The sequence below is a fragment of the Marmota monax genome, unplaced genomic scaffold, assembly GCF_021218885.2.
Source record: "Marmota monax isolate L192 unplaced genomic scaffold, Marmota_monax_Labrador192_F-V1.1 WCK01_AAM20220418_F8-fsc00160, whole genome shotgun sequence".
Classification (NCBI taxonomy): domain Eukaryota; kingdom Metazoa; phylum Chordata; class Mammalia; order Rodentia; family Sciuridae; genus Marmota; species Marmota monax.
This window is the reverse complement of record NW_026694183.1, coordinates 1,376,102-1,389,520: the sequence shown is the minus strand read 5'-3', so window position 1 is coordinate 1,389,520 and position 13,419 is coordinate 1,376,102. Positions and strand designations below refer to the sequence as shown.

General features: G+C 57.8%; 1 protein-coding gene and 1 long non-coding RNA gene across 2 annotated transcripts; one reads left to right on the top strand and one right to left on the bottom strand.

Annotated features, from left to right (window-relative positions):
• The first annotated feature begins 728 nt into the window (after positions 1-728).
• LOC124107870 (myeloid cell surface antigen CD33) lies at positions 729-5,776 on the top strand. The gene is made up of 5 exons (XM_046466149.2): positions 729-1,280; positions 1,467-1,745; positions 3,271-3,373; positions 3,706-3,787; positions 5,308-5,776. Exons 1-5 carry the CDS (start codon positions 806-808, stop codon positions 5,551-5,553), a joined length of 1,185 nt encoding a protein of 394 aa, XP_046322105.1. The 5' UTR covers positions 729-805; the 3' UTR covers positions 5,554-5,776.
• A 112-nt stretch (positions 5,777-5,888) lies between these two features.
• On the bottom strand, positions 5,889-8,880 carry LOC124107874 (uncharacterized). The gene is made up of 2 exons (XR_006856552.2): positions 8,342-8,880; positions 5,889-8,207 (listed from the first exon to the last, which is right to left on the bottom strand). It is a non-coding gene; the product is annotated as an uncharacterized LOC124107874 (long non-coding RNA).
• Positions 8,881-13,419: the final 4,539 nt, after the last annotated feature.

The window sequence follows — 13,419 nt, the reverse complement described above, 5'->3', positions numbered from 1 at the left end:
CTTGGGAGAGAAGCCCCTCAGCTCTGGTTGAGGACACTGCCCCCTCTCTGAGCCTCCCTGTTCTAGAGGGTCAGTGACCTGGTGTCTGCCCTGGACACTGGAACAGCTCTGTGCCCTGTTGAACCCCACCCTCATGCTACCAAGGCAGGTGGCCGACTCCCCAGCACCTGGGGCTCTGGGGCAGGCAGCTGAGGCCTGAGCTCCTGCGTGGGGCGCCCCAGGTGGGGACCAGGTGGGGACCAGGTGGCAGCCTCTGGTGGCCTCAGAAGCAGTGCAGGGAGTGCCTGGTGGTTTGCGCAGAGTGTCTGGCTGGCTGTGTCCCTCTGCCTTTCTTGTGCTCAGACGCGGCCCTACAGAGTCCCTCCTGCAGGACTGACCACTCCCCAGAATGAGACGAGTTGGGCCCCAGGTCCAGGCAGGAGTTGGGCAGCTCCTGGTGTGACCAGTACACACAGAAAAGCCCCTCAGGGTGGGAGGACTCAGAACCCCGCCAGTGTCACAGACTCCCAGTGTCCCCAGGGTCCTGGTCCCATCCTGAGTGTTCCAGGGAAGCACCCAAGACGGGGCAGGGCCTGGTCTCCTCTCTCCTCTGCCCCTCTCTGGCAGGCCTCTGGGTCTCTGGCTGTGGGGTGTCCCTCCTCAGCACAGAGCAGATGGACTGCAGTGGTGAGCGGGTCTGAGCTTCCTCTTCTGAGAACCGCCCAGGCCTCGGCCCCTCCCCAGCTTCCGTGGGTCCTGCAGCTTCCCCTCCGCAGGCTCTGGCTGCTCTGCTCAGTCCCAGGAGCCCAGGACCCTCTGCCTCCCGATGCTGCGGCTGCTGCTGCTGCTGTCCCTGCTGTGGGCAGTGGAGGGGGCCTGTGCAGAGGGGCTGAGGAGGGTGCCCTGTGATGACCCTCGGCTTCCCCAGGGGCCCTCCCCTCAGGATCCAGAACACTGCGTGGATGTGCCCGAGTCCGTGACGGTGCAGGAGGGTCTGTGTGTCCTGGTGCCTTGCAACTTCTCCTACCGCGGCTCAGAGACTGGCAACGTCTCTATCTACTGGTTCCATGCAGGGGACAATACAGACCACGGCTGTCCTGTGGCCACAAACAACTCTACTCGGAGAGTGCAGGAGGAGACCCAGGGCAGATTCCACCTCCTCTGGGACCCAGGAACCAACAACTGCTCCCTGAGCATCAGAGATGCCAAGCGCAGTGACAGTGGCTGCTACTTATTTCGGGTTGAGAAAGGAACATTTAAGTGGAATTATTATACAAAAAAGGTCTTTGTGCATGTGACAGGTAAGACTCCAGCTCCAGGGCAACCCCAGGAAGGTCACAGGACAGGGCTGGGTGGGACCCTGCCCTGGGGAAGTTGGGGGTCAAGCATTAGGGGCTCAGGGAGCAGCTGGTCATAGCCTGAGCTTCTCTCAGGGCCCCACCTCCCACCCTCCCTCCTGACCCTCCCTGTCCCCCTCTGCTCATCAGACCTGACCCACACCCCTGACATCCTCATCCCTGGGACCCTGGAGTCTGGCCGCCCCAGCAACCTGACCTGCTCTGTGTCCTGGGCCTGTGAGCAGGGGACACCACCCACCTTCTCCTGGGAAGGGACCTCTGTGTCCTCTCTGGGCCCCAACATCATCCACTCCTCGGTGCTCACCCTCACCCCACTGCCCCAGGACCATGGCACCAACCTCACCTGTCAGGTGAAGTTCCCTGCAGCTGGTGTGACCACAGAGAGAACCATCCAGCTCAATGTCACCTGTGAGTAATGGGCCAGGACACCTGGGTCCTTGAGGCTGTGAGGGGCAGGGAAGGAGGCTTGGGTCCCAGGGCTAGGATTACTTTGTGTCCATGTCCTAGGGGCTTGGTTGAGTCAGGGACCTTGTAGGGCAGAGGCCCTGTCCCTGTGTGTGTCTGTGGTTATGGGGTGGGTGTGGGGAGTGCTGTCTTATCTTCAATCCAACGAAAGGGGCAACAAACCACCTTCCTGTCCAGATGCTGCAGAGAACCCTGCAGTCAGTGTCTCCCCAGGGGCTGCCCAGGCAGGGGGGCCTCTCCAGGGCTGTTAGTGCTGTGCTCTCTGAGCCAGGCTGGTTGAGACCTGGCTTCCAGGTGTTGGAATACTGGAGAGGCTGCAGGTCCCCCCAGAAAGCCCCCCTCAGGCCTCCGTCCCCAGGTATCTTCCTATAATTGCCTAAGGACATTTTGGTGACCAGCAATTAGCTCTTTGCATACCTCAAAGAATTTTCAGTTTTATTTTTTTTTTCAATCATTGAATGCCTTGGGGACATTTGAAAAATGGTCTTTAGGTTTTAGAGGAATTGAAGGTTCACTGCAAAATCAAGCGACAGGTGCAGAGATTTCCCAAACACCAGGTGCCCCTGTGTGGCACCACCTCCTGAGTCTGGAGACCTCGTGCTCCAGAGTGGGTCACTTACTACAGTCCACAAACCTACATGGACACGTCACTGTCACCTGGAGTCCTCACTTCTCGGCAGGGCCACCCTTGGAGTCGGACGTTCTGTGGGACTTGACCCCATAACACAGTCACACAGAAGAGCCCTTGAAACATCTCTGGGACTTTCTTGCTTTTCCTGTCAATCCTTCCTCCCTGGCCCTGACCTCTGCCCAGAGATCAGCACCACGGCCTGTTCCCATCGCAATGGCATCTGGTCCCCTTGCTGGACAGTGAGACCCCAGGGCAGGGGTGGTTCCCTCAGGAGTCCTCCTCAACTGCTGACCTCCACTGCCCAGGGACACCCCGACTCCAGGTGTCGAGGTCCCGGGAGGCTGCCCAGGTCTGACCCGAGGCCTGACATGGATTCCCTGCTCCACCTGCTTCTCGTCCCTTCTGCAGGCCCAGGGAGCCCTCTGACCCTGAGTGACAGGGCCAGCGGAGACCAGGACAGGAGACTAGGGAAGAAGGGAGGGATGAGGTCCCTCAGGGTCCTGCACCTTCTCTGTCCCCGTCCCTGTCTCTAATGGAAAGCCCTTGTCCCCCATAGCTTCATGGCCCCACTGTGGCCAGGTCTGGGGTCTGTGGCATGGAGACCCTGGGTGGAGAGAGACTGGGGTCCCAGGTCTGGGCAAGAGCCTGGGGGGACAGGAGGCACAGGGTGAGCTGTGTCCTTCCTCCTAAGGTTGCTGACAGGCTGACGTCTTCTGAGGGGTGGGAAGACTTAGGGGCTGAACCCACGTGGGAGGTGAGGGCCCCGAGTGCTGGAGAGGAGGGGACACGTGCCTGGTTACCAAGACTGGAGGTCACCCAAGTCTCTTCTCTCTGCAGGGAGTCAGGGGACAAACCCAGCAGCAGGAGTGGTCTGGGGGGCCATCGGGGGGGCTGGCGTCATGGCCCTGGTGGCCCTCGGTCTCTGTCTCACCTTCTCCATGTGAGTCTCAGCCTGGGGTCGGGGGTGGAGAGGGAGTGGAGAGGGGGGATCCAGGGTTGGAGGGACCTGGAGGGGTTCTGAGGGCCTGGGACCTAGATGGGGTGCAGTGGTGTTGAGGATCCAGGCTGCAGCCTCTGGGCAAGCCTGTCCCCTCCCAGCCCCAGCCTCAGATGCCCAGGAAGCAGGGTGGAGAGGGGACCTTGTCACAAAGTCCCATGGTGAAGGCCACAGGCCATCAGTGTCCTAAACCTGCCATAGTCACACACTCCAGGCTATGACAGTGACCCCATCGTCTGAGCAAACCAGGCTCAGAGACACCCGTGTCCCTTCAGAGTGAAGTCCCACAGGAGGAAGGCAGCCAGGTTAGCAGAGGACATGAGTGACACCCACCCCGCCCTCCAGCCAGCCTCCATGGTAAGTGCCCTGTGCACCCTGGGATCCAGCCTGTTCCCAGGACATGTCCCCAGGTAGCCATGGTGGTGCCCACTCAGCATGAATAGAACTGAGCTGGTCGCTGTCCCTTGTTTTAGAGTTTAGGTCTCAGTGTTGAGACATGGCAAGGCCAGTCTGCAGGGGACAATGGCCTTGTGTGAAGACACTGTGTGACTCCCAGTTCCAAAGAGGAACAGGCAGGCCACGCCACGTAAGGCCACTCATGGAGCAGGAGGGCTGGTCAGGGGACAGGGTGAGGGAAGACGTGGGCAGGAGCCCATGCTGAGGGCCGGGGCGAGACTGGGCGGGCAGAGGGTAGGACTGGCTGCTCTGTGTCAGCAGAGCCTGGGGTTGGGGTGTCTCTGTTGCCTGGCGCCTTGCCCTAGGTTATTAGGGTACGTGATGGTCGTGCAGAGAGGAAGGGCTCCAGGAGGACGGGTTTGATCTGGGGTCTGGGTACCTGGTCTGCAGGGAAAGGTGCATAGTAGGCGTGTCCTCTGCTGTCCCTGGGGATGGGCTCTGGGAGAGGCAGTGTCTGGGGTGGGCAAGGCCCTGATGTCAGAACCTCAGAAGTGCGTGGCTAACACATCCCTGCACTCCCTTCACTCGCTGGGTTCCCCATCTCTGATGGCACTCCTGTCCCCACAGCCCAACAGAGACCTGGCCCCTCTCCAGCCCAGTCCCCCATCCTTCTCCCTCTGCCCACCTGCCCCAAGGTACTCCTGTTCCTCTGAATTCAGCCTAAGGCAGCCCTCCCCCTGAGCCCAGCTCCCCCCCCCCACCCGACTCCTTCCTGCCTCACACCCTCCCCCAGCCCATCAGCAGGACCTGCACCAACTGTCCTTGTCCCCACCCAAGTTTGAAAAGCACTGCTTCTCCTCACTGCAGAAGAGGAGCCCCTGAGCAGCCTGCCCTGGCATTTGGGGCAGGAAAGGCAGGGTCACGGTCAGCGCTGTGGACCTAGAGCCCAGAACTGGGCCTCAGCAGAGAAGGGCTGGTCTGCAAACCCTCCAGGCAGCTCGGCCCCTCTCCATGGCTGCCCAGGCTCCTGGGCCTCCCACCTGAGCTCCACAGAACAAGAACTCTGTGTCCAGCTGTCCCCTGTCCTCTGCAGTCACCATTGGCCATCACCTGCCTCTTCAGCAATCCGCACTGGTCCCCTCTGACTGACCCACAGGGCTCCCTCTGCACTGCCCCCTCCTGTGCACCCAGTGCTGGGCACAGAGGCCCAGGACCCCAGTGGCGTTTGGGATGGAGGGTGCCTGGGGGAAGCCCCTCGTCTCTGAGTCAGTTCCCGTGTCTGTGAGACGGCAGGACAGGGGTCTCACCCAGGTCTGTGAATGCAGAGCAGGTCTGGGAGCAGAAGGGGACTCCTGTGTTGTGAGGCATCAGGCCACCTGGGGAGGAGGAGGAGGGGCAGGAGGGTCCTGCCAGGGTGGACCCCGCCCAGCCCCTCCAGCTCCCCACCCTGCCCTGGGTGACCCTCTCTCCTGTCCACACAGGGGTGTCGGCAGGAGCCCCCGCTGCCTGGCCCTGCTGACCCCTGCAGCTCCTCAGGAGCTGGCCCTGGCTTGGGGCAGGAGCAGGAGCTGCACTACGCCACCCTCAGCTTTCACGGGGCCTCCCGCAACGTCCACGGGGCAAGTCCTGCAGGGGACACCTCCACCCAGTACTCAGAGATCAGGGCACAGGGAGGGACCAGCAGGAGCCTGTCTCAGCAGAGGACGCCTGCTGTGGAGCCACACTGAGTGACCACGCCCTCCAGTCCTGATGCCCCAGGCTCTGGCCAACCCTGCATTCCTGTGGCCTGGTCAGAGACCCAAGGGGACAGCAAGGAGGGCTTCTGTGTGGGGCATGTCCCCAGGGTGGAGTCACACTCACCTGTTCCCTTGTAGTCCTGCCCCTCTGCCCTTTTATGGAGAGAACTTTCTAAGAACAGAGTCCCCCAATAAAAGATGACTTCCAAATGTTCTCTCTCTCTCCCTCCCTCCCTCTCTCTCTCTCTCATAAAGCTATTGTGAGTTTCTCTTGCTGTCCCCTTTGGGTGAGTTTGAGGCCAAGGACTGGGAAGCCATCCTGAGGCTTGTGTGAAGGTAAATTGTGTTTTATTTTGTGTCCCTGCAAATTCACAGGAGCCATCTTAGTTCAGCTGCTCGTGCTGGTCAGGGGCAGGATCCTACTCTTTGTGGGACCAAGAGGCTGATGACTGACACCGCATAGAGAAGGGGTCCGTAATCAGCCATGAGTGCGTTTCCTGCTGTAATTACATTATCTGAGAATTTGCCACCAGAGACCTGGATCACACCTGTGCTCCCTCCTGATGAACCCTGTGACACAGGCCAGCCACTCTGCCCCTCCGTGTACCAGATTCCAGGTCTGCATTAGTGTAACAGTGACTGTGAGGGCAGCAGAGGTGCTCCCAGCATGCACCTGCAGGAGCCCATGACTGTGCATCCTGGTCCTTCCTGCTGACCTTAGTCCAGAGGCCCCTGAGCACAGACACTGAATCAGCAGCTCAGCCTCCCTCTGCCCACACCCTGCAGGGGGCGCTCTCCCCCTGACCTGCACCACCTCCCTCCACTCCAGCCTCCTTCTCTCCATCCCTCCTCTCTCCTACTCAGCCTTCCCAGCTCCTTTATGTCCTGCCACAGGCAAACTGCAGGCTAGCACTGAGAGAACTTTCTAGAACTCAGGGCTGACCACAGGTGGCTAAAACCTCCGTGCCCTTCAGAATGAGCTCAAAGGCAGATGCTGGGTAGAGGGGTGAAGTAGAGCTCATGACTGTCCTGCTAGAAAGCCCCATTATAATAATGAAAGCTAGTTCAGGACGTACCTGCCCAACATGCACCAAGGAGCACCAAATCATGGCAGGGACAGCATTACCCAGAAATTCATGAGGACCAGTGAACTATGGTGGACTCTGGCCGTGAGGGAAAAGCACCTGTGGCCTGGACGCCACTCCCAGGTCCTCAGCAGGGCGGCTGCTTCAGGCTCCTGTCCAGGCTGGTGGCAGGCGTGACCAGCTCGACTTCACTGCCCAGACACTGGGAGGTGGCTGTGAGGCTTCTGGTCCTGAGAAGTTGGCATTGTCCCATGTCCCCTGCTCCTTCCGCCTCAGCACAACTAGGAACCTGTAAATGGTGCAAGACACAGAGGGACTCTGAGAAGTGGGCGAGGCCAGCTGGTCTGGGACCCTGGACTGGAGAGACACACGGAAACAGAGTCTCTTCTACCCCTTCAGCCGCCACCACCCCACAGTGGCAGGTCCCTCAGGAACACGGCCCCCACCCCTGGGCAGCAGCAGAAGGCAGCCACGTGGGCTCCTGGTAGAAGAGGATCCCTCTGATGGCCTCAGGCAGGACCGACATTTCCTGGAAGGGGAGCCAATCAGAGCTGAATCAGTGGTCACAGGTGGTCCCCTCCCCATCAGGCCTGCGCCATGGCGACTGGTATTTCTGACCCTCAGTTTTCTTCTTGGTCAAAGTCATGAGGCTGGTGTGAAGCAAGATGGTAAAGGGGCAGCTCAGGGGCCAGCAGAGGGCCTCATCAAGCCAGGCCCTTCCCTGTGGCCCAGCCAGGGGGGCAGATGACCTTGCCCTCAGGAGGACATTGCCTGAGGGGGACAGGCAGCTGCAGGGGGTGCTCAGCACAACCCACCTCTGATGTCTGGTCCCCCGTGTCTCCACCTGTTCCTCTGCAGCAGGCCTGGCCGTCCCCTCCTGGGCCACACTGGGCTCCTCAGGCTCTGGGCTCAGCCCTCTGCAGAGCCTTGGCAGCTGAGCTGGATCCTGATCCTGTTTCAGCACCACGGTCAGTGGCAGCCCCTCTGCAGGGATGTCCCTGGGCCAGAGTCTCCTGGTGGATGGAGGTCCCTGAGCAGAGCCTTGGCCACACTCCAGTGCAGAGGTGGGTTAGAGAGGGGCCTGGTGACACGCTGTCTGTGAGCTGGTCAGGGGTGTCCAGGACCCTGTGGGGGTGTGTCCAGGCTGGGGCTTCTTGTCCCCGGGGGTGTTAGCTAGGGATTCAGGCTGTCCTGAGGTGAGGGGGGGTTAGCCAGGGACATCCCCAGTGACCAGGTGGGAGTGGCCATGCTGTCTAGGGACAGCATTGGTAAGGAGCAGGAGTCACTCACAGTGGCATTTAGAGCACTCCCAGACCCTGGGAGAATCAGGTTGGCTCTGGTGAGCAGCCTGCTCCCGGCAGCCCACACCCGCAGGGCTTCCCCCCTCTTCGTCTGAATTTATTCCCTCTTCCCCTCAGAGGTTCCCCTCTGTCTTCTCACATTCCTGTCTGGAGAGTCCATCTTGCCAGGTGGCCTCAGGCTCCGCAGGCCGCAGCCCAGTTTCTGCCCAGATGCTTCCTGCAGTTTCCTCTCAGCCCAGGCTGACCTGAGCCCAGAGTCCTGGAGGGGCAGGGAGTCTGGGTGCCACTGAGACCTGGGCACGGGCACCTCCTGCCTGCATCCCCACCTCCCTGTGCCCCTCTCCTCTGGTCCCTGCCTGCGAGGGGGGCCACCTGGGCCAGCTTCCTCCTCACCTGTGGCCTCCCCAGGATCTGCTCCACCTGGAGGCCTGGGGCGCTGTCTCTAAGGCCAAGAGCACAGACCCAGCAGGGACCCCGTGCACAGAGGCACAGCTGGGTTTCCTCACTGCTCCATCCAAGGACGATTTTCCCCAAAGAGGGACACCACCATGACTGTCATACAGGGAAATTAACACATTAGATATTTTACTTCACTCATTACTAATGAGAGATCCAGAAAGGAGAGAAAGAAACACAAGTGTATTGATAGGAATTTGTGAATGAACTAGGAAACCAGCTCACTGTGTGGACACCAAGGGCCTCCAGGAGACAGAAGGCAGGTGCATGTGTGGGAGGAATGGTTTGCCCTTCTCCATCTCTCCCTTAGGGCATGGTCACACAGCACAAAGGCACAGCAGGCTGGGATCAGATCACTGCAGACAGGATGCTCTAAGAGCACAGAGTCATCCCTTGGAGAAGCAATCTCATTTTGCATTTCTGTATTTCCTTACCATTTGTGAAGTAACTAGTGAGCACCTCACATATGCCACACATTTTTCTAAGAAGGATTCAGCAGTAAGCAGAAGAGATACAAAATCATCATTAGGTACACAACTTAATACTGAGAAATACAGGTAAATAATAACTAAGTGTGTTGCATGTTATTCTGGTTGGTGACAAGAAGTTTGGAGTGAAACAAAATAGGATTATTTTTATGGGGAATGAGGGATGGACTGGACTCTTCAATATGTCCCCCATGGACATCATTCCTGAGAAACTAATATTTGCAAAGGCACACACAAAACATGGCAATCATACAAATGCACACACAATCCACAAAAACATACACACAGACCACAGGTATACACACACAGACACAAAGAAATTCCATATGCACATACAGAGAGTGAACATATCACATGCATCCACATGCACAAATTCAAACACACATTCACACATATAAACAGGCACATCTCAAAATTCACACATATTCCTCATGCAGACACACACATGCACTAAGAGATGAGATGCATACACACCTCAGACACATCACAGCTCAAACACGCAAAAATCCACATGCACACCTCAGACATGTGCACAAAGACCATGGACACACATGCAGACACACAGGCAGGACACATATACACTCCAGATGCTGACGTGCACACCACATATGCACACACACACCTACCTCAGACACAAACAGAGGCCACAGATACCAACACAAACACACCACAATGCACAAACCCTGGCCATGGACACAGGCAGGACCTGCTCATGCTACAGCACACACAGCAGGGCAGCAGCCACCCTGTGTCCTGAGGGTCCTTCACTCTGCCCTGGGACACTGGAGCTCTGGCCCTCAGGCCAGCCAGACCCAATGTCCTGGTCGGAGAGAAATGACAGTGTCACAGTGCCTCTGGCCACTGCCTGCCATCTGGATCACTTAGCTCCCAGTGCCCAGCTGCCCTGCTCACTGACGTCACCATTCTCCTCCTGCTGCTGGGATCCAGGGACCCCATGGCCTCGCAACCCTGGTGCTGGCCCAACCTTGAGCACCAGGTGCATCCACGCTCAGAGTGACCAGTGCAGGATGGACAGGGCCAGGCAGCTTTCTCAGGAATGCAGGAAGGGACCAGCCAGGCCAGGGGAGAGGGGAACTGGCCCCCCTACAGGTGTGCGGAGTAGAGAGGCAGGAGGCTAAGAGGGGGGTCCTGGGTCCCAGGCCAGCAGGGAGCCCAGGAGCACTGGGAAGTGGATCTGTCCCTGGAGCCCCTGTCCTAGCCCTGCCTGAGGGTCCCATGAAGGTGTGGTGGTCTCACAGGATGTTCTGAGAGCCTCTCAGGGTGTCTGGAAAGTTCTTCTCATCTCCTAGTCCACCCCAGCCCCAGAGGAACAACCCTTTGGAGAGTGTCCCTTCTCCTGCCAGGTCTCCAGGCTCCTGGAGGGGACCAGTGTGCTGATGAAGGGGCTGAACAGGAGGGAACCAGAGTGTCACACGTGGGACAGCTTTGAGGGCTGTTGGCTGCAGAGCTCACCTGGTGGCTCAGTCACCACCCATGTCCCCAGAGAGCAGGAGGAGGATGAGGATGAGGAGATGGCGATGAAGGAAGAGGTTGAGACTTGGGTTTCCCGAGACCCCAGAGCATACTGGATAAGAACATGACTGAGGCAGAAGGGACAAGGGGTGGAGTGGGACAGCAGACAACCCCTGACACCCTGTGGGCGCCTGTCCCAAAGTGAGAGCTTCTAGGGAAACAGATGAGCCACAGTGAAACCCATTACCTGCCCTACCCATGGGACAGGCACAGGGCTGGGGACTGGTGACCTAGAGTGGGACTACCTTAGTAAGAGGACAGTGGAACCTAATGGTGTATCGGCCTGGCAGACTGGGGGTGACCACATGAACCCATCCTCAAGGGGACGAGCTTTCCACCCTTCAGGACAGTGACTAGGTCATTAGCACACACTGGCTGCCTTGTGACTGGTGACCCACTGGCTGTCTTCTGCAACTCCAGGTGACTGAGAGGGACATGCTGAAAAGGGACCATTGACCAGTAAATGGATGGGCTCTGAGCTAATTGACCAGGAGTCTGCGCTCTTGGGGTCCGACCTTCAGGAGCTGGTCATGCACATCTGAGAGCCCCGCAGGGCGGTGGTGAGGGTTTTGGACGCAGGGTTTTGACGGCCAGTGGCTGCCTGGCTGGCTACAGTGGCCCATTAGGGAGCAGCGCGGCCTCCTGCAGCCCAGTTTGCGGGACCCCACGCAGATCCCACCGCCACTCCAGGGGGCCAGTCAGCGTCCTTCTGCAGTGCAGGGCACGGGGTGGAGGGCTTCACTGCAGCCCTGGGCCACCCTGGACCTCACAGGGACCGCCCACCCCGCAGCCAATCAGCGGCTCCAAAAGCTTACTCCACTTCCAGCCAGTGGGACAGATGGCTCCAGGTGCCACATGGAGCAGCCACCAGAGCCAATCAGGAGCTGAACCTGCAAGCCCCTCCTCTCTGTGTGGCCAGTGGGTGGAGCCAACCTGTGGTGTGGGCGGAGTCATGGAGTTTGGTGTTCCCTTCTCAGCCAGGCCCTCCTCGACCACACTCAGGAAACCACACCCCACCTCCAACCCATCCCTCAGTTCCCCTGATTGACCCCATTTCACTGTAGGCTCAGCCTACACCCCTGAGGCAGAGGCATCCAGCTGCACAGAGAGGCCACGCGCCTTCCCGAGGCAGCACAAGCCTCTCCCCCAGGCCTGAGAACGCCCCGCTCCCCAGGGTCACCTCACACCAGGGCCCCACGACCACGGCTCCTACCGCACCTTTCCTGTGACCTCCCTGGAGCGGAGGTGATGGTGGAGAGAGCTGTCAGGCTAAATGTGTCCTGTGAGGGCCAGGTCAGGGTGCCCAGGTCCCTAAAAGCCAGGACTGAGGAGGAAGGGGGAGCATCACAGAACCCATGGCCTTCCCCTTCCTAAATCTCTGGGGACAGGTATCCACAGCCACCTTCCTGTTACTTGAGAAGAACAATCCTGTCTCCACAGAACCCGGCCATGTGAGATGGCACAGGTGGGCACAGCCACCCTCCCCGGGGTGGGATGGAGGGGGGACTGTTTCAGCTTCAGACAAGACCTGGGTTTCACAGCTCAGGAGGAGGTCAGACCAGGTGCAGGACCAGCAAAGGCAGGAACCCACCCACTGTCACCTTACAAACTCCATCCTCCTCCTGTCCCCAAGGGATCCCAAAGACACTTCCCCTCTCACCTGTCCCAGGGCTACATTTTTTTTAAGTTTGGTGGTTATTTATTCATTAAATTAATAGCCACTTCTACATATTTTACTCATAATGATTCAAAGATGCTCCTTTGCCTTCAAACCATAGTCTTTTTAAAAAAATATTGTTTAATTGTCAATGGACATGTATTTTATTTATTTATTTTTATGTGGTTCTGAGAATGAAACCCAGTGCCTCCCACATGCTAGGGAAGCTCTCTACCACTGAGCCACAACCCCAGCTCCCAGAGCTACATTCTTGTCCCAAACTCTGCCCTCATTCTCCTTAGGGTCCCAACCCAGCCTGCTCCCCTTCAATCTTGCAATGCTATTGTTTTATAATAGTAAGCACACAGTTTGTCTTGGTCTGTTTGAGCTGCTGTAACAAAATACTGTGCACTGGGTGACTTAACAGAAATTTACTTCTCAAGTCCTGTGGGCTAAAAGTCCAGGTTCCAGGTGCTGGCCCATTTGTTTCCTGGTGAGGGTTTTCCCCCTGGATTTTAGATGACCATCTTATCCTCTTCCTGTCTCACACTGTGGAGAAAGAGGAACCAAACTCTTTGGTGTTTGGAGGATGGCCTGAGGCCTGAGCCTAAGCAACTCCATTTAAAACTCCAGTTTGAAACCTGCAGTGTCAGTGGTCACCTAAGGGGACCTCCAGTGTGTCCTCAGAGAAGTCACCTCCCCTCACCCTGATAACAGAGTGCAGCCCTGGCAGGCTGTCCTGGCCTGATAAGAGGGAAAGAGAAGAAGATCAGGGTGGAGACCAGCAGACCAGATGTTTCTGACCCCAGGGTAAATGACGTCATGGAGAAACCCAGGGGTAGATGATAAGGGTTGAAATGGTGGTCAAAAGCTCCAAATTTAGTATGAATAATAGAGCTAATGAACAGGGATTCAGCCAGCGGAAACAAGGATGCACTCAGCTGGAGGGCCTGACGAGGACCTGGACTGACGTCCCATCACTTGTCATCATTTCCTGATCCTCTGTGTGATCCTCACTGCCCTCAAACTCTACCAGCTCATCTGGACACTGGTGAGAGTTGCAACTTCTCCCTGTAACCCTCTCCTGGACTGGTCGTCCACTCCACGCCAGAAGCCTGCCTTGGGTCAGGAACTGGTCACTGTGGTCTGAGTGAGTGGGCATCTGCTGGACGGAAAGCCTAAGGCTTGAGACTTTGGAACTTAGCACCCAGAGGGGATGCCTGTCCTGAGCCTGATGATTAAGTGTGTTTGCAGTGCCTAGAATTAATTATCTAGAATTGTTTGCTGTGAATTGACTATGTCTATTGCAGTGCCTGGCATTAAGGATTGACCTTTTC